Below are 20,016 nucleotides of genomic sequence, written 5' to 3'. Positions count from 1 at the left end.
GGATAAAGTAAGAAGCAGCACATAGAATAAAACAAAACAGTCGCGGGTGGCGTGAGAGAGGGGGAGAAAATTTCCCATCATGCATTGCAGGACAGGCCAAACAGATTTCCATGCGGAGAGCTGGGAGTTCGGATCAGAAGGTGGCTAGCAGCGTTGGCTTGTGGCTCGAAGCGGCACCCCTGCTCCCTCCCCCTGAGTCCAGGAGGGTCCTGAGCTGAGGATCCGGGCTCTGCCCCTTCACAGCTGTGGTCCAAGGATATAAAAAGGCTGCTGGAAGGTTTCAGCATCCATGCCCAAGGCCTTTCTGCACGCTGGGGAGCTGTAGAGATCAGAGCCTTCCTATGCAATGCACTTCCTACACAGTGTCTGCTCTGCTTCAACATGCACTGTGTGCTTCTACAGCACTGAAGTAAGGACAGCTGCTTGGTTTTGGTGAGAGACATTTACAAGGTCTCACCTGCAAAATTTTTTCCTTTAGTGACTAGTTACCAACAGGAAAACGGCTAAGCCAAAACCGGTAAGGACTCAACTGCCCCATTTCCAGCATGGTGGGTGACAAAAGATTAAAAGGAATTAAATGAACAAAACCAGGCATCTCAATCATGATAAACAGTGCTCTGTTTGCAAATCACCACAGAAATACTAGTTAGACATGTTTTGTAAGACCCAGGTGAACTGGGACTCAATTTGAGGTACAACTTGAGAAAGCAGCAGGTTCAGACCTTGAAGCTAGGGTGTGGGAACCTGCGGCGCATGTCATGTGAAAGACAGAGTTCTGGATATTCATTGAACCCTACATAAAATCACTAAGTCAGCTCTGTTTCCCCATCTTTGAAAAAGAAATTTAAAAAAAGTGAATAGATATCAGCATTGTTTCCAGTGGGGTCAGCCTGCAGTGTCTTGCCGAGCAATCTGCAGTCTCCATGTTTAAAACCAAACATCCTAGCTCAGATTTCCCAGGAACAGAGGCTGCAGGTCCTCAGTCATCAGGGCAGTAGTTTGGAAGGCAAATGGAGAAGGTAGAGCTCCCTGCTTCGTTGGGCTTTATGTGCATGCCAAGGCACTGGCATATGTAAGTGCCACTGGAAAAGGAACACTGACTATAAGGAAGTGGGACTCCTGGTTCCCTTGCTCCATGTATTGTGTCTGGGGCACCACTTTGAACCAACAGCCAACTCTACCAAAAACATAATAAAGATGCCCGTAGCTGGAGAGGAAAGAGAGAAAGAAAAAAAGGTTTGGACATTAGCAACGGCACCAGGTGTGCTCTGTGGAGGGAGCTTGGGATCCTGCGATACCTTCTGGGCTCCTGAGAAGGCGTGGTAGAAGCTAGAAACATAGGTCATGATGGCTTTCTCGTCAGGACGGGCAGTTCCAACAATGTCTGTCAAAAAAAACCTCACGTTAAGAGCATAATCAACTGATGGAAGGAATGTAAAGGAAGGGGAGAACCACAACTGTCCAGGAGGCGTGCTGGAGTATATGCTTGTCATAGTAACTCTGGAGAGATTCCCAGCCTTCCCCAGAAGATACGTCTCTCTCAGAAGTCAGGATTACCCCACCCTCAAGAAACAATTGCTTCCAGTGTCTGGCCAGGCTAATGCAGTCACATGTCAGCATGTCTCAAATCAGAGCACATCCCTCTCCTGAGAAAATTACTGTAAATGATTGGTTGAATCAATCCAAACTAGCAACAAGTTGGCATGGTTTTTATAGATGTATCATACTGCAATTCCTTCATGCAGTTCTTCAGGAAAGATCCTTTCTCTCTTCCATTCAGAGCCCTTGTCCTCCATTTTGACACAACGATGATTTGCATTTCAAAATGCCCTTCCATTAGTTCCAGCAGAAACTCAACACCTCCAGAGATCAGAATTAATTGTGTAGAGGAATGTGTATTAGCCCCAGTCTGTGAGCGAGGAGACTGATCAAGAAAGAGCAATTGGAGCTCCTGTAAGTGACCTTCTTCATCACTGTTAGCTTTGCTGAGATCCGAAGCTAAATCCACGTATTTTGGGGGTGGCTTTAATCCTACAGAATGGCAGGAAACAGTCAAGTCTACTCCAGAAACCTCATGATTTTTTGTGACCTCAACATAACAAGCATAGGGAAAGCAATTCATTCTTGGGGATGGAAAACATCGCCTAAGAATATGAACATCCTAATTATTGAAATACAGGTTGACTTGGTTCAGTCGTCCTTATCCCATCTTTCTCCCTTGTTCCTCTCTCTCCTTTAAAAAAAATCCTTTAATTGCTTCTCCTGTCCAAACCAAGCCTGAAACACAGCTTCTACCATTGAAATCAGCTGGCTTCAGGTGAACAGCCCCCAAACCAGTGAATTATTTTAGGCTGTTGTTTATACTTCAGAGTTACAGTCTTCAAAGTCTATTTGGCAAGTTGGTCTTAGCAAGGCTCAGAGAAGTAATACTTGCTGTCCCAAGCAGTCTCCACAAAGCTGTCACAGTCAGTAGCAAAAGCAACTCTGAAAAACACAGATTTCTCCCCTGGTGTCCAGACCCAGTCAGTGAGGGATCCTCATGCCCAACACTTTCGAGTAGTCAAGAAGAAGTAGTAGTTTATAAAACTCATATTATATTCCCAAAAGGAAGATCAACAGCACTGTCAGAAAAAAGCTCAGAAAGGAAAAAATTCTGGAGCAAAAGGAACACAGTCCTACACCATACATTATCTCTGTATTAATTCTGATTCTTGAAAGGGAACACTTTAGTCAGCTGTGGACACAGCCAGGTGTTACTCATCTCTTCCTAATGAGTCAGCCCCAGGTTAAAATCTCCAAAGGTACCAAACTGACAAATGAGGGGCACAGAAGGAAGAGGGAAGCAGAACACATGTTTAATTATTCCATTGTAACTTTTTTCCTGTACATTTAGTAAGTAATGATGGAAGGAGCACTCTGGTTACAGAATTCTTGTACAAGACAAATCCACCTAAAATAAGTGGGAAATTCCCTGAGAAAAGGCAAGTTAACACCCACTGCATTCTACTTTACCTTCTGCATCCAGCATCTTGGGGATATCCAGATATTTTTCAGCTACATCAAAGGCTGTGTTTAGATTAGTGAGAGGATCATCCTGGGAAAGAAACAGAGCCAGAGAATCAGCATCGACTCATAACAAGGTTCTCTCAACACATAATAACATTTCTCTCAAGACAGAGCAATTGTGCTTGATTTAGTTCAGGTAACTCAGCTGTCCAGACAAAATTACATGCAACTCATCATGTAGCAGGATGAAATAATTAGCTTTCTTTGGAAAGTAGAGCCCGGAGACTCATGATAGGATAATAACATAGAATCTTTGCACTCACAATGAGAAGGAATAATACATTTTGTCTTGAACCTAGTTTAAAGTTACATTAGCTTCACATCATACTGATAGTAAACGTTAACATTTAGATCTCATGCTTACATTAGGTTTTCATCTCCCGTTTTAAAGAACTGCAGAGCAGTGTATCTGTTAGAACATCTAAGCAATACTAAAATAGTAACAACATCTGCAATGTGTGCTGTCCTTAGCTAGTGCACAGTTTGTTGAACACCAGTTGAGTGGGAGGAAGAAAAATGTTTTAACAAATCTCTACAAAATAAATACAAAAGTACCCATTTTGTCTGAGTATTAGTCTTCTCCCTATGCACTGCACAGGACTTGCCATTTCCTTAGTGTATTTCTATTTCTCTCTATATAAACCTTCTGCTGTGGCAGGATGCACTTCAGATACAGACTTCAATACACAGTAATCAAATTCTAAACAAAGTTGAGTGCGATATGAGTCATATGACAAAGGTAAGCAGATTGTAGAGAGCCAAACAAGAGAATGTGAAATGCAGATGTCACTGGAAATAAAAGACCTCTGCAAATTGCTCCCAGCATTCAAACATAACTATCAGCTACAAGACTTTTAATAACCAGTATGAGACCCTCACACAAGCCTGATTCTTATATTCCTGTATATCCATGATACTTAGTTATTCTGAAATTCCATGGATGACAAATGACATTTCACTTCTCGTTTCTACTGTTGAGAGAAGTGGCTCCTGCGGAAGAGGGGCTGTTCCCAAACTGCTTGTGTTTAGTCACCATGTTTGCTATGAGGCTTTCAGGAGGGAGGAAGGATGGAGTGTCTCTCTCCATATCGTCTTTTGTGACATACAAAATGAGTCCTGCCTTAAAAAATTAGGAAATAAAAAGTATAATCTTCTTATATAAACCTTCTTCCTAAACTACCATATGCATTCTGTTTATTTTTTATTTGAGAGCATGTGCCTTCACTTAGCATACTGACTTGGAAGACGCAGCTGCGCCTGAACTTCAGTCAATAGGAAACTATTTGAACAAGGCAGCACAAAACATGAAGTTAGGCAGGCCTGGGCAGACAGTGCGAGCATGCAGGAAGGTTTCTTTAAGGCACTGGTCACTAGGTAGCCCTTGGATTTCAGTTTTGTGAAGCTAGGAAGTCAAGCCCTTCTGAAAAGCAGTTTGTTGCAGCAGGTCCCCAGGAATTAATGCATGCCTTAGGTTGGCATCCCACAACAATGTCATGTTCATTTGGATGAATGTCTCTAGGAGACAGCAGTGTTTCACCTGCCGAAGGAAACCACAGGTAGAGGCCATCCAAACAAACACAACCACTGATTCGTGCTTAGTCCAATGGGTCAAGTCAATATCAAGTGAGAAAATGTTGCACGAGCACACTGTGATGAGACTAGCAGCCGTCACACATGGTAAAAAACCATCATTCCTCAGCATCACATAGAACTTGATCTCTGTACAGTATCCTTATCCTTTCGGTGGTGACTTCATCAGATATATCTAAATCCACCTTTTCAAACCCTAGTGGTGTAGGAGATTTTACACATCCCCCTGCCACAAGAAACCACTCTGCAATGGAATTACAGACATTGGCACCAGTTCAACATCAGCATACTTGTCCTCTGTACATGCTGTGGAGAAACAACTAAGAATCCAAAGAGTAACCAAACCCCTTACCCAAGGAGCTGAGACTAACTGGTATATAACATACCTTGTTTACTACATATAGACAGGCTCTTAGCTCCATTTACCCTTAGAGGAAGGAAACGTAACTGTCTTTCTTTCACTAGAGTATAATCTTCCCACAGTCCACATGCCATCTTCTGCTTCTACAGCAATGTCACCACCACGTATTTAATTGCAACCCATGCCGACTATGATTCCACAACATTACAAACCCATACCCTTCCTTAGCACAGGCCCATCTGCACGAGCTGCCTGAGGACCAGTCAGCCTCTTCTAGAGGAAAGGGAGGAGCAAGCTCACTGCAGATAGCTTTCCTATCAGCCTGAAAGAAACAACGCCAGGAGCAATGTTGCCAAAGGTTAAAAAGAAATCATAAGCTGAAAGCTGGGAGAGGTTTCCTGATGGGAAAACTTACTGGTCTTGGGCATTCCCAGAGGAAGGGCTGGAAGTTTAATGTGTGGGAAACTGAAGACTCACCTAGATGATGCCAGCTGACTTCTATTTCATATGTACTAGAGATGTGTGATCACATAGTCTCTCGAGAAATTAAGCTAAAGATAATGCCACTGAAAGCAAGCTACCTAAGGCCAAGACTTGCTCACAGATGTGTAGAGATCTAAGCCTGAGCAAAGCCCTGTTACCTGTGGGAAAAACTTCCCCCACATGGACTGTGGAGCTGCTCATCACAAAGGGGATGTTTTTTGCTGCAAGACAGAGGTTTCCCCATGGCCTGCCGAAACATAAAACAGGGCCTTGAGCCCAGGGAATTCCTCTGAACACCACTGCTTTTAGTTCCACACCATTGTACACCAGCTGTTCATGATTTCAAATTCCTTCTTTAAGTTGACTCCCCGTGAAGAGAGAAAGATAAGTGAAGACTGTCTTGGCAGCTCTAGGCTTTGCAGAGCAGCACTCCAGCACCACAGCTGCAGGCACACTTTAATGACCCAAAGGCAGCAGAGATAAAAAAGCAGAATCACTCATCCCTATTCCTTTCACAGCTCAAGCATTGACTGAGATGAGGTTCTCCAGAAGTGCCTCAGTTCCCAGGCTGCCTACATGAACACAGAAATAGAGACAAGGAGACACGAAGAAGAGGAGTAACTTGGAGGCTGTAGCGGGGTCAACAATCAGGAAAGATATAGTTTTCCATATAAGAATTATGTTGTTTTAACAGTGGCAGACTGCAAACCTGCTCTAAACAAATGCCTACCTGGCATGTTCACTGCTTCCACTCACTAAAGACAACAACAGCTCCTCCTCATTCAGCACAACCCTAACTCACACAAGGAGTCATCTCTCCTCCTCCAGCTAGTCCCAAGTCCCCTCAGCACACAAGGTTGCCATGGTAATTATTGCAGTGTGACAAAAAAAAATTTCTATTAACTAGCATTCAGGCAAGGAGATGGAGGAAAATCAAGAGAGAGTCAGTACTTCCTGTATCTGCCAGAGCTGAAGACATTGGGAAAAAGATCCTGTTAGTACAATTCATGTCTTCAGGAATACCTGTAAGAAATGCATCCAACAGCAACACACAGACCAGATGTGGTCTAGATGGATTGCAGTACATGGGGGTGTTCGAGCCATCATCACCCAACTACAATCAGAGCTAAAGGCTAGGCTCTGAACTAAGTTCTTCCCAGCTGTTTGCAGAAGACTTTAGTTCTGTAGAGTTATCAAACATGCATTTTATCTCATGCCTTTAGAGCAATCTAGGCAGAACAAAAATAAAAATGACACAGTAAGTCAGAAGACTACAGGAGGGCAGAAGGAACTTGATGAAGGATGTGATAAAGGCAAGAGGAGCACAAAAGGAGCCAGTTCCCTTTACCTTACTCCAAGGAGGACAAATCCCTTCCCATCAATATTGATTTTAATTAGGACAATTACACTCTTTCTCACCTTAAAACGCCCACAGATAAAATAACAAAAAACCTTCAGTTTTCTTTCCCTCACTCTAGTTTTGCTTGGACTTGGCTTAGGACTTTGCTGGTAATGGACAGCATCATGGCATTTACCCTCTTGGGTTTGTCAGACACATTGCTTAGCTGCTTTCATTTTCCAAAGATCAGTCACTGAAAATGTAGTTAGTTCTAATAATTCCCTTTTTTATTGGTGCTGTTTACGTAAACAAGTACAGCCTTTCCGCACTGTTTATTCGTCACATACTGACTCCAGACACTAAAATTGATCAGATAATATAATTGACTGATCTGCAAGATAGTAAAGATATAAAAGGTTACTGAAAAGCAGATCAGGCATTGTATAATTCATTGCCTCAAGGATGCAGCTAATTTGATTAAGCCATTTACATATTGTCCATTTGCACAGTGATTCAAGAGCCCAGATCTATTAGTGGTGGGATTCTATGTTTATTTCCCTAGCTAGTTTTGAGCATGACTGCACTTTGTAACAGCCAGCCTATGAGATCTGATGGCCAAACTTCTTGTGTATCAGCATCAGTAATGCTCTTGCTGACATTTCACTCCACTTGTGTGCACAGATACAGTAGAACAGGATCTAAGCAGACAGTGGGAATGCAAGAAGGATATGAATCCAGTTTGCTTTGCTGCCACTAGGTTGGGTCAGAACACTGCTGGCAAAACAAAGTGCTGAACACTCATTCTCATCATTCACTGAACAGTCTTGTTTCCAAGACACACAGGAGGAAATCTTTGGAGCAACTGGATGCTGTGTTTCCAGTGGCAGTTTGTAAAATAAAACTGAGTGTTAAGGCAATTGCTTTTCTGGCACTTGTCATCCACATGTCTGGAGACATTCAGCACTGCAGATGGCTCAGTGCTAAGCTGGAAGCATGGGTCAAGCATCCAGTGAGGGCACTCACTGAGCTCTTGCACTTGATCACCAAGTAACCAGTTTCAATCCAGCTCTTCCTAGGAAAATTAAGTCTGATCTGACTTGCTAGCCTGTGACGTTAGTGCAGAATTAGCCTCCCATTTGATGTGACTGAATTCAGCAGTTTTTGCTAATCAGCTGTGACTGGAGCACGTGCAGTTCATTTAAGGCAGCGTGAAAGCAAGGAAAGTCAAGCAGCCAACTCATTAAGTTCACGCTTCACTAAGAAGCCTGAATGTACTGATTCATCCCTCCTTCCTCCCTCCTAGTCCTGCAACCACCAGCTTATCCTGCAGTTCTCCAATTATCTGCTTATCAAGCTAATTCTTCTCCCTCTTTATTTACACAGGCCAAGCATTTGGTATGACAAACAAATTGAGTTGTACCTTTCGTAGCTTCCCGTAATCAATGAGCTCTGGACGATGTCTGTGAATTAAAGCGCAGAAACCAAGGCCATCTTTCCAACTGTGAGAGAGACAGAAGAGAGCAAAATGAGCAGGCTCAGCCAGGGAAAGATACAGTGATGGGCAGGAGCATAAGGGAAGGCATCAAGACACCAGGATGATTAATCACGGTTTAGTTTCTAGTTAGCGGTGTCTCTCTAAGTGCTGGAAAGGATTTCTTTCAAGCCCTACAAGAATCTGCTGCAATTAGGACCTGCCCTTTGCATTGTCACCTCCTTTATGCCAGCCCTCTGCCCTGAATGTCTACTATCCTGGGGAGCATGCAAGAACGGGTACAGAGCTTAAAAAAGGCCATAGGAAAAGGCAGACTGAGGAGAAAAGCAATGACTACTGATGGCTATAACCAGCACTATACAAGCCAATGCTTTGCCTCCCAGCGTAGTCTGGACTTGTGAGAAGAACTGGAACCAGAATTCCTCATTTCAATTAGCAGGATTGTTTCCTACAATTTACTGAACCTAAAGACTTCATCAACTAATCAGGGATGTGAGACACTGATCCCCTTGATTTTCTCAGAGGCACTTGTGCACTCAGATATAAAAGTCTTAAGGCAAGCCCATAGCAAGGTCCACTACAGTACTGATATGGACAGAATTTAAGCTCTCAAAAAAAATGCTTTACATTTATATGGTTCATCAGTTCTCCAAGATGTGCTGGCAAAAGCACTATTACACAGAATCTTCACTAAACACCTGTCAGTTTACAAATATCAAAAGCAGAACAAGAAAATCTCTCATCCCTTTCCAACTCTGCTATACTAAAAAGTTTCTGATGAAATATGGGTTTAAGAAGGCCTTACTTCAAGGCTTCTAAGCTGTTATGAGTTTTCACACAGTAAAAGCTGTCTTGCTTAGCCTGTTACATATATGATGCTTTTGGAAGACTTCATGCTCTAGAATTTATAAAAGCAGCACTTGTAACTGGAATGAGGAATTGAGATGTTGGTACTTGGATCCTCTTATAACCTCTGCTTTGTTTGCAACATTATCAACTGCGTGGTGAAAAAACGTAAGGAATTAAGTAGCCTGAATAAGGCTAAATCCCAAACAAGGAAGAAAGTCAGACCTTCAAAACATGAAGTATGGTCAGACTGTGGTAATGTTCTTGCTGATCTCGGTGGCAGTGCTCTGAATTCCAAACAGCATGCTCAAAAGATGCCTCTTGTAGAACGATACTCAGGAAATGAAGTTAGTGATGACCTTCCTCTTGCACCTCTTAATCCAACACCTCTCTGGACTACTTTGTTACCGTGTAATATAGATATCCCAAAGAAATGCAGTTGCATCAGGAACATTGTTGAATATAGCAAAAAGACATCTGAAAATAACACAGATGGTAAATCTGAGTTCTTGCCTGTTCTCACCTGATATGGAAGTTTTGGATGTTTACATTCTTGTAGGGGGCTGTCTTCCTCTGACACCATAACAAAAGTCCTTCTTTAGCAGATGTCTCTAAAGAAAGAAAAAATGCACACCAATTAATCCATTTTGTCAGAAAGCTAGAGTCGGTGAAGCATATGCTAGACATGACCAACTTCTCTTTAGTAAAGACAGCACTGAATCACACTTTAAATAAAGTCATTTGTCATAAAATCCCTTGATGGGGATATTCTACTGGAATAGCTTTGCTATTGTTATTTTCTTAATGAGGTTCAGTAAGAAAGAAATGGTGTTCTGAGATTAGATTTGTAAAACTTGTAAAAGAAAGGTCAATTTTCAGTGCAAGTCCTTGCATCAGCCTGCAAGAATAACAATAGCTTCCATCATCAAAATTGACTTTCCTGCTTAGCCATCTTTTTGAGCTTCTCCTAAACTATCTTTCAAGAAGGGAAGCTGAAAAGCTCTTCTCAGTATACCTGAGCCTGGTCAGAAATGCCAATGAGACCACAATGGCAGCTCCCTGGGATCTCAGTGACATATGTACAAGCACATTCTGAGCCTTTTAAGCGGCAAAGCCATAAGGCTACCCCAGTTTTTTGTTGCTTAACTGTGGTTGGAAAGAACTGAGATTTACCTTCAACTGAGATATCCTGAATGGCAAAACGAAGGATGATGGTCCAGATCATTCCAAGAGTCATTTTAACATTGCCATCAACAATTTCTATGGGAAAAAAGAAAAAGGAGAAAATTAAGAAAAAGAAGGTAGCAAGTTGCAAGTGCAAATTCCAGTAAAATGGAAGCACTGGGAAATCTAACCCTTTGCAGAAGGGAAAACCAGAATTCTAGCTAAATCTGTTCTTCTCTGTCTACTCAGATGCTCTGACAGTGCAGTGCAGTCTTGCGCAGTAATACTCACTAATTACATTGGCTCTCTTGCATTTACTACTGAAAAACAGCCACTGTCACAGAAATAAGGACCAATCTATAACAGTACAATTCACCACAGGAGCCGGTTTTGTAGTGTGAACAAAATAAAACCAAGAAATACCAAATTTTCATTTCAAACAAACCTAAATGATCCAGACTGCCTGTGTAGGACCTCTTTCAGACATGTAATTGCCAAAAGACACAAAAGAGCATTTCTCAAAATAAATGCATCGTGCTTGAAGAGGAAGCAAAGACTCATGCTAATCGGGTTGAGCAGAGCATATTATAAACTAAGATGTCAAGCAGATTGTGTTTTATTGTTCACCGGACTCTGCAATATAAATCAGTCAGGGTCAACAAGCTTGGAGGCTTTAGAAAGCAACTGCTTGCACGTGTGAGGTATAAAGGGATAAAGGATCAAGGTTCTAGAGGAGGTGCTGGGTGTATGCTGGCCCAGAAAGGGGTTTCTACTGCATACAGATGAGCACCAAACAGTCCAAATTGCAAGCAGCTGCAGCTGGGTCTCAAGCACTGATCCTCAAAAAATCTGTGCAGACTACATATTCAGGTTATAAAATTTACAGCCTTCTTTTTTTTTTCAGATGGTGAAAATAACCTATCTATCTTCCAGCCATTCTCTGGTAGTTTCCTGAACAGCAGATGGCTGTTTCGGAAGCAACTAGCCGGTCACAAAGGCATTCTCAGTAAGAAGAGGGTTAGAAGTAATCTACCGTTTGAGCTAGAATAACCCAAGTCCTAACAACGTTGCCAGAAACCATTTCTGTAGTACTGTACAAATCTCTGTGCACTGCTTCCATTAAGCAGAAACACATCATGTACCGGGGCAAGCAGAAATGTGTGGTATAGGCTGCCCCCCAACTGGATTCTGTCACAAAAATAACAATATTTTAAATTTTCTAGTGAAGTTGCCTTGTGATTTCGTGACCCCTGTGGTGCAATTTCCAGTGCAAACTGGAAGGATAACTTCTGCTGTGCTTTGATATACAACTGCATTAGGGATTCACAAGTTTCAAAGACATAAAACTAGACATGCCAGCTTGTTCTACTCCAGCACACCTCTGTGTCCACTTGCTCCTGCACTTACAGCTTGGTGGGGCATTGGTTTGCTCAGTATTAAATGGCCAACAAACTTTTCACTGCAGTACGAAAGAACCGCAGTTATTTCTGGCATGAAAAATTATGTTTACTTGTTGATAAGTTTTCTAAAAAATGATTTTTTACAGGTATTTTGGGGTCAGGGAGTTGTCTTCTGGACTGATGCAAGAAAATGTCAGTGATGGTGAGTATATTCAGTTCTGTACTTTTTCCATGAAGCACCGCAATCAACATAACAAAAAATCCTTTCTATTGTTAAAAACACCTGAGTTAGCACAGCTAAAATATATAAGAAAGAGTCCATGTTTTCAGCTTGTTTTGTTCAAGTGTGGAGATGTAAAAACAAATAAACAAATAAATAAAAAGTAATGCTTGTAAAAACCACAGCAGTTGGCAGGAGGACCCTAGGGTCTATTTAAGATCTGAAAATAAATTTATCTCTTTCTTTTAATGGACTAGATTAAAATCTGATGGCAACGCTTCAATGCTGAAAATGGTTTATGAACACTAATATATCAATCAGTGAGCTGGAACAGGTAATTGATATTACTGTTTCATGTATTTTAATTGGAAATAAAGGTCAATGCACTACATAAAACCAGATGGTGTTAAGTTGCCAGTGTGGCATTAGAACTCAGTACTGTGCTCTAGTCACGTTCTCAAATTCCCATTTTTATAAAGTTAGCTTAAGGTGGACTTAAGGTGGAAAGCACCCCTTCTCCTCTAGCCCTCCTCTTCGCATAATTTTTTTTCAAAGAAAGATGTCTGCTCGCGGTTCCCATGTCAGTTTCTTCCTTGGCACTGCACCAAATCAAAACCGCTCTGGAAGAAGCCCAAAGTATTTCCGCCGCTTCATCTCTACAGATTGCTTTGTTTTTTTCTTGACAAATAGAAAACTCACCACCTATCAAGCAGATACTGATGTCAGTGAGATTAGTGCATGATCCATCTTGGGTTGCAGATTTAACCTACCATATTATCCCCAGTCCTTGTCTTCCTTTTTATCTTTTTTTTTTCTTTTACATTCTTTCAAATAGAGTTGACATAATTGTTATTCTTTGTTAGAAGCAGGCAAGCATTTCTCATTTACAGAGCTAAAAAACTTCTCCCAGCAACTTGGTTACAAAAAAACAACTGGCTTGTTCAGAAAGAGCCATGTGCTCTTTGGCCCTGACTCATTCAGTTTCCCATCCTTGCATTCCCCAAGGACAGACAACCTGTTTTTCCTGAGGATTCGTTCAGTGCCCTTTGGCTGGTGCCAGGCTCTTTCTAATGCGATGAATACAAGAAGCAAAAGTGAAAAACAGGTTTGCGTGGAGCCATCTGCTTCCTCATGATGAGAATGAAATTCCACAGAAATTGTTAAAATGTTGAACTTAACACTACAAAGTTGGAACAGTCTAATGCTTGTTTAACTGAAGATACTTTCTTTGTTCCCTCTGATGCAAGCGACACTCAATTAACATGAGAGTAGTTCAAGTATGCCATTAAAAAGCTAATACACATTGTCTTCTGCTTGACTGTGCTTTCTAAGTACTCATTCCTAAGCAGGACCTTTGCAAACACTCTCTGAGTTTCCTCCACCAAGAGCAGCAGCAAGTACACGTTATTAATGTGATCTACATTCAACTTGGATGTGTATTGGTTACTGGCTAAAGCTGACAATGCATCTGCATCCACTGGAAGGAAATTTCTTGCATCAGTGAATACACTTCCACCCAGCCCCTACTATTGCTCCAAAGACCACAAACAAAATACGCAAAGACTGTAGCACTCTCATCCATTTTTCTGACAGCCAATTAAGGGCTTGACAAATATTCACTTCTTAGGAGCAAGACTAGCTTGCTACATAGATGTGACTTTTAAAATGCCATTTCAAATTCATGAATTCATTTTGAAAAATACAAAAAGGACCAGGCTTACTTTTCTACCCCTGGCCTGAGCAGTTAGAATCAATGCCACAGAAACTGTTAACCCCACCCCCAGCTAAAACTGAATTGTCCATGAGAGCACAGCACCCGGCTACCCCACGGAGCAAAGGAGTTGCAGAGCATCAACAACTGGTAGGACAGTGTTAGGATTTGGGAATTAAAGATACATTGCTAGGGATGGTACAGCCAGATTAGGACAGCTTGCTGGCATCAGTGATGCGAGTGTGCATTTCAGCTCCCTAATTGTGAGTGGGCAGGAGATGGGGGCAAATATAAAGCTATGTTTCACTCACTGACACAGTGAGACCTTATTTTTCCTTCCTTTCCACTGATAGATGTATGCTTGCTCTGCCTGGTGGTTTGGGAAGGGTTTTGCTCAGCTGTGACTTCTGCAATTGTTGAAATCTTTATGCTTTATTTCTTCTTTCACTTAGGCAGGTGAGAAGAGGGATCAGCAGTTATCTCTATGTTGAGCTGAGCTATATCTAAGAAATCAGTAACTTTCTATGCAGATTAGAGGTGCAAATAAAACAGTCTCAGGGTCAAATACTTAACCTATTCAATCTGGTAAATCCCTGGAGCATTTGATCCTAGTATGGAATTGATTACAGCAAAAGAAAGCTCTTGAGATATAAGATGAAAAAGAGATTTAAAAGCAGATGAAGAACTATTTGAGAGCTGCAGCAGACTAGACCATTCCTTGATCCAGGTTTACAGAGATCTGTTGTTGTACTCCACAACTGCCGTAAAAAGCAGCTCTTAAGCCTCAATGCTTATTCTTTTTGCTTAGTTCACTTTCCATTTAGTGCGGACATGGAACATGTCCCACACACATGCTGTGTGTAAGAAACCCTCTTCCATTCTGGTTCTCATCCACTAGGACAAAGCTGCAAAGCTTGGCTTGTAAACAGCATAAAGGGATCTTCATCTGACAAAATGCAAGAGAAATACCATGGAAACATTTTTGCTGGCTTTAACTCTGGTTAAACACGGTTTCGCAAGGCTTAAGTTGACCTGAGAGTCTCCCAGTGGGATTCTTTCTGGAGCTTATGTTTTAACCACAAAAAAAAAAAAAAAAAAAAAAAAAGGAAAAACAGGACACTGATGGCCAATGCTATTTATCTAGTGTATACAGAGAACTCCGGGCAGGCTGCAGACCTTTCACACAAAACTGCTGTCTGGCAGATAGATAACCAGAGATGGAGCAAGCGCCCTCAAGGTAAGGAGTGTGCTGCCCTAGCCAGTACCCTCATACTGCCACTAGACTCCAACTTTCCCTTAAGGGTGAAAACTTCCTAGATCAGTCCCGCCTGCCTGAGGCATTTACAGCTCATTTTCTTGGCACTGTGTTATAACCGCCTCATTGACTTTTACTTTCTACATTGCCACTGTGCAATGTCTTCTTAAAGGCTGAATATTATACCTTAACATTCATGCTCAAGGAAGGCTTACAATTCCTTCAGTGGATGGAGCTACTGCCATACTGTCCAAAGCAAAAATCCATTTTTACAGCTGATGTGTAATTTACCACGTACCCAGCACTTAGAGCAGGCAAAAGCGTCACTGCAGGCTTATGCCTCCTGCTGACAGCCAGAGTGGACTGGACTCAGCTTGGGGACAAAGGCAGGTACTGGGCTGGGGGCCCGTCTGGGATCATGCTTGCACAGCTTGAGCTTGCATCAAATTGCTCTGTATAAACACCAAAATTTAACATCAGTCCAAACTTCAGTGCTGTCAAAAGCCAATTCATCAAGGCGATCTACTAAAAGCCAGACTTTTTGGGGGGTATAAGAAAAACCATATTTGGTTCACCACACAGTTGCACGGGCACCGGGACAGAAGAGAGGCAGGAATGTTTGGCAGAGAAGATGGGATCACAGTTTAGACTAAACTAAATCATGGTGGCTATCACAAAACTGCACCTCACAGCCTACTTCTGAACGGGATAACTGCTATGAGTCAGTACTGAGTAATGGGGCCCTGGAGATCGTTGGTCACAGAGCCTTTTACTTGTAAATAATCTGTAAGTGCTGGGAGATAGCTGATGCAGGAGCAGAGATCAAAAAAGAAAAATCCAGGGGAACCAGAGGAAGAAGGTCAACTAGTGCCAGGGAAACCAGAACCAGAAAAAAAAAAGAAAAAGGCATCAGAGCAGTTAAGTTAGGTTTTACACATGTTCTAGACGCCCAGAAGGATCCAAATATCTGTCCGAGATCCAGATGACAGTTGTCTTCTCTTAAGGCAGGAGACCTATGTCTTCATGGCCAACCTCTAGTTATTCATGTCCAATATGGGATGCCATACTGATATGGAATACTGAATCAAGACACTGGATACATCTTGTAAGGGCACAAAATAACTGTACCTGTGCTTCTGTGCTTACATAAACAGAACTCAGGGAAAGCAACACTCCAAGTTGCTGCTGTGGGAAAAGGTGAGAAAACTGAAGAGAAGATCTGCATGCAAGTTATATCAAATTATTTCTCTCTTACGTTTATTTCTTAAACACCAAACACTGTAAAAAAGCATCTCTGCAAACTGTTCTGAAGTTTTCATAACATCACAACTTTACGCTGGGGTAAATGGGGTAAGGCAAACACAAACACCTCCAGTGGCTGACGTATTCTGCCTGATCTCATACAGAACTAGTGGACCACAGATGATCCCAAGAGCGTGTCCAAGAGGCCAGATCTCAGGACAGCACACCAACATTGCGCTGATGTCCTGGGCTATAAACAGACAGATCTCAGCCTTGTAGCCCCACAACTCTGCCAGAAGACGAATGCTCATCCAGAACTGTACTATGGGCGCATTTCCTGGCTGTCAAGAGTTTCCATGGAGAAACCATGCATTTCCATCTGTAAGATGGAGATAACAAACCCCCTCATTTTCCATGGTCATTGTAAAGGCAAACCTAGAAATACCACAGAAGCAGTGTGTCTCCACAGCAACAGTGACAAAACGAGTCTATAGGCAGAACTCAGACAAAGGCCTAGAGCAAAGAAAAATGAGTGTCATAAAAACACAGTCCAGATAAGATTACAAATTGCTAAGGTTTATAAAAATCAGAGCAAACTATCTTACCAACCTGCAAGCCTATCTGGGTCATGTGATGTATCTGCAAAACACCTGTCATCTTTGCGAGAAAGACAAAAATCTTGCACAACTCCATGCTGTGCAATCAGCAAGTTTATTTTGAGGGCACCCCCAGTGCTGCTCACAGTGGTCTCTGCACAATAGTACACAGGCTTCCAGCCACAGCACTCACATTTCTAGAGTGCACAAGGAGAAGCCTGGATGCCTTGAGAGTTGAAGTCTCTGGGATCCTTTACCCGTATTGGTGATTGCCCTTGGCTTTGACATATGGGATGCCCTACAGCAATAGGGGATCTTTCCCAGCAACTCTGCAACAAGCTAAGTACGAACAGCTGCTCTATTTCAATTGAGAAAGAAACATCCTGATGAAAGCTCACTGTTTTCCATGAGTCATGAGAACCAGGAGAAAAGGAGGAGAAAACTGACCAATAAAGGCCAGGAGGGAATTAAGTTTCACAGCCTGTAGTGACCTACCAAAGATCTAACATGTTCCCTTTTTACTGTCGTGGTTTATTGGCATGGTAGAACATAGCGTTGTCTGGGCACAGCTTGGGCCCACACAGATCAGCTGTTTTCTTTACCTTCTGCTCCAATTGATACTAGTTTGACTCCTTTGCTGGCAATGAAATCCAAGGCCTTGTTCACGTTGGATATTTTGTGCACTCTCATTTTGCCTCTTTCAGGCTTAGCCAAACGTTCACCTAAGAAGAAAAGAGAAAAAATATATTAGAAAACAACTCTGAAGCGTTTCCTCTCTTGTGGATGTTTTCCCATCCTGGCGGCTCCCACTGCTCAGCAAGGCACAGGGTAGACTTCCCTGCATTTTTTTTTGGCAGTGAATGCAGGACAGCCACACTTAGGTACCCTCAGGAAGAAGCAGATCCCAGATAATTTCATAATTGAGGACTTGTCAACATGATTGAGTGCTGACTTTCCACTGTAGACTTTCCACTGTAGGTTTGTGACAGAGGTGTAAAGGTCTTTACAGAAATCTTTCAAAACCACATTGAGTTCAGCATTGAAAAATTAACCTCTGTACAATTAACCACAGCTAATGATGCCTGGAAGGGAAATTAACTTCTCCTCATGAAGACAAGTGAGCAGCTCATCTCCAGTGTTTACAACAGTCAATTTACAAAGTAAATGTCTTTTCCTCAGAATTCCCTACTGTCAAATACTAGGATGAGCTTGTACCTTGCTTTCTTTTCCCCAGACAGGATATGGACCTTACATCGCTCTAGTCTTTGTACCAAGTGGTCACATCTGCACCTACTGGGAAATAAAAATCACTTTTGCAGTGAGCAGCTTTATAAGGACCATCACCTCAATTCCTTTCCGCTAAATGTATCCAATGTATTTCTACCTCTTTGTAATGCTTTTGTACACAACAGTATGCATTTTAAAAGCTTATAATGAGGCAGAGAGGGAAGCAGCCTAGCTCTGGGATAAGGGAGTGAGTCTCAGGGTACAAACCAGACCTTTACTGGAACTATGCTGGAAAACTTGGAAAAGCACTTTCCTGACCTCTTTATTCGAAAGAGCTGCATGAAGTGAAGTTGTGCTCTTCTCAATTGGCTGCGTGCAACTGCCCCCATGGCCTGCTTTTACTCACACTAATCTAATACTCAGGGTAAGCAAATTAAAGCCCAGACAAGCGGGCATTTTAGAGGAATCTCTGCTAGGAATATAGACAGGACATCAGGAGGCACCTATATTTGACCCAGATCACCAGAAATCAAACAGAGCAGCTTGGGTTTCAGATCAAGGCTCCAGAATACAACAAACAAACACAAACAAAATGCAAGGTTTTGCATTTTGAAAAAGAAGGTATGGAATAATTAAAAAGAGATCAAATGGGCAAGTCCAGGCAAGTAATGACTCAGATCCAATTCCAAGAGCCTACTGCTATATCCTGAGCATGAATATTTAAATCAACGTGAGCTGACTCAAAAGCTCTATTGGAGGCTTAAGGGTGAAAAAGGAAAGCATTTTTTGAGCTCTTTTGTCATATTAAAGTGGATGGCTTGTTTCCTAACAAAGGAGAGAAGAAAAGCTGCAAGGGAGAAAAACAGACTATCACCATAGTCATACCCTCCCAAGGAAAAAAGTCTGGAAAAGAAAATCCTTTATTATTTTAGACTGGTGTCAGGCTTAAGGATAAAACCAGATTCACTTTCCAAATGACATAATTTAAGTAAAAAGATGTATTTACAGTACTAGCTCCTTCTTAGGATTAAAAAAATCTCCTTCACTTTAATGGACCATCAAGTACACGTCATGGTGCGTTGCTTTCTTTTTCCATCTGGATAATGCCCGCCATTGTAAATTGAAGTGGAAGCACTTTTTGTGACAGCTTCACAATGTCATCTTTACAAATATAGTTTCAGAATGGACTTAAGCTGATTTACACTGCCAAACGTCAACAAATGGTTCGAGTCAGCTAAAAAAATAACCATTTTCTTCAACTGATGTGACTGCAAACCAGAAAAATGAAGGGGATGGGGTTTCAGCTGCAACAGCAAGCCGATCCCATTCACCTTGTGGCTGCATAATGCACGTTGCCAAAAAAGGGAGGGTACCAACCTGCTCTGCCTGGGGCTGGGAAGGGCATAATCTCTCCCTCTAACCACATCAGGATCCAAGAGAAGCAGCAATGTTTGCAAAACTTCTGTCTCTCTCTCCAAAACAGCACGGTAGCATATTTGTCTTAGAATAATTTTTGGTGAACTTAGAAAGTCCCCAGACCAGATGGCTATTGCCTTCAGTCCTGAACTTTATTACAAATTTAGATTTTCAGAGCAAAGCTTCATATGGTTCCATGCCATGCAGTATTAATGAAGTAGACTGTTAAAAACGGAAGCCTGCTAGAAATATGTTCTACTTTCAGCTGTTTGCATTACTGCTCTATTTCTCAGTACTTCTCCCAGCTGAGAGAATGGAAATGGCCCACTCGCGTCCATTCTCCACTTCTCATGTACTAGCCTAAGGCTGTTCGTTAAAAGCCAAATAACGCAAGGAAGTGTTGGCATAGACATTGTTTACAGCAAATTTGTTTAGGAAAAAATTTCAGTTAGTCCTCCCTCCTGTTTGGTGGGAAAAAAAAAGCCGTATAACTTTATTTTAAAGTAGTAAACACGGGCTCAGCCTTTTCGAGTCTCGTGGTATTATTTTTAAAATGGCTTTGTCAGGGGAAGGAAATACACGCAGTGAAAAATGAAAGTGCATCATAC

The 20,016-nt window shown here is 42.0% G+C and overlaps 1 protein-coding gene across 5 annotated transcripts in view; it reads right to left on the bottom strand.

Moving 5' to 3' along the window:
• The window catches only part of ACTN1 (actinin alpha 1), an 82,695-nt gene that overhangs the window by 24,012 nt on the left and 38,667 nt on the right, over window positions 1-20,016 (bottom strand). For 4 of the 5 annotated variants that reach the window (XM_021403740.1, XM_021403742.1, XM_021403739.1 and 1 more), the window contains exons 3-8: window positions 17,368-17,487; window positions 10,351-10,437; window positions 9,701-9,788; window positions 8,260-8,338; window positions 3,013-3,094; window positions 1,299-1,384 (exon numbers count right to left, since the gene is read on the bottom strand). In XM_021403740.1, coding sequence (XP_021259415.1) covers window positions 1,299-1,384; window positions 3,013-3,094; window positions 8,260-8,338; window positions 9,701-9,788; window positions 10,351-10,437; window positions 17,368-17,487 — 542 coding nt within the window. The remainder of the gene's footprint in view (window positions 1-1,298; window positions 1,385-3,012; window positions 3,095-8,259; window positions 8,339-9,700; window positions 9,789-10,350; window positions 10,438-17,367; window positions 17,488-20,016) is intronic. The other variant, XM_021403743.1, reaches the window with a different exon arrangement.

Source organism: Numida meleagris, chromosome 6 (assembly GCF_002078875.1).
Source record: "Numida meleagris isolate 19003 breed g44 Domestic line chromosome 6, NumMel1.0, whole genome shotgun sequence".
Classification (NCBI taxonomy): Eukaryota; Metazoa; Chordata; class Aves; order Galliformes; family Numididae; genus Numida; species Numida meleagris.
The sequence above is the reverse complement of the archived record's forward strand: the minus strand, read 5'-3'. Positions and strand labels throughout refer to the sequence as shown.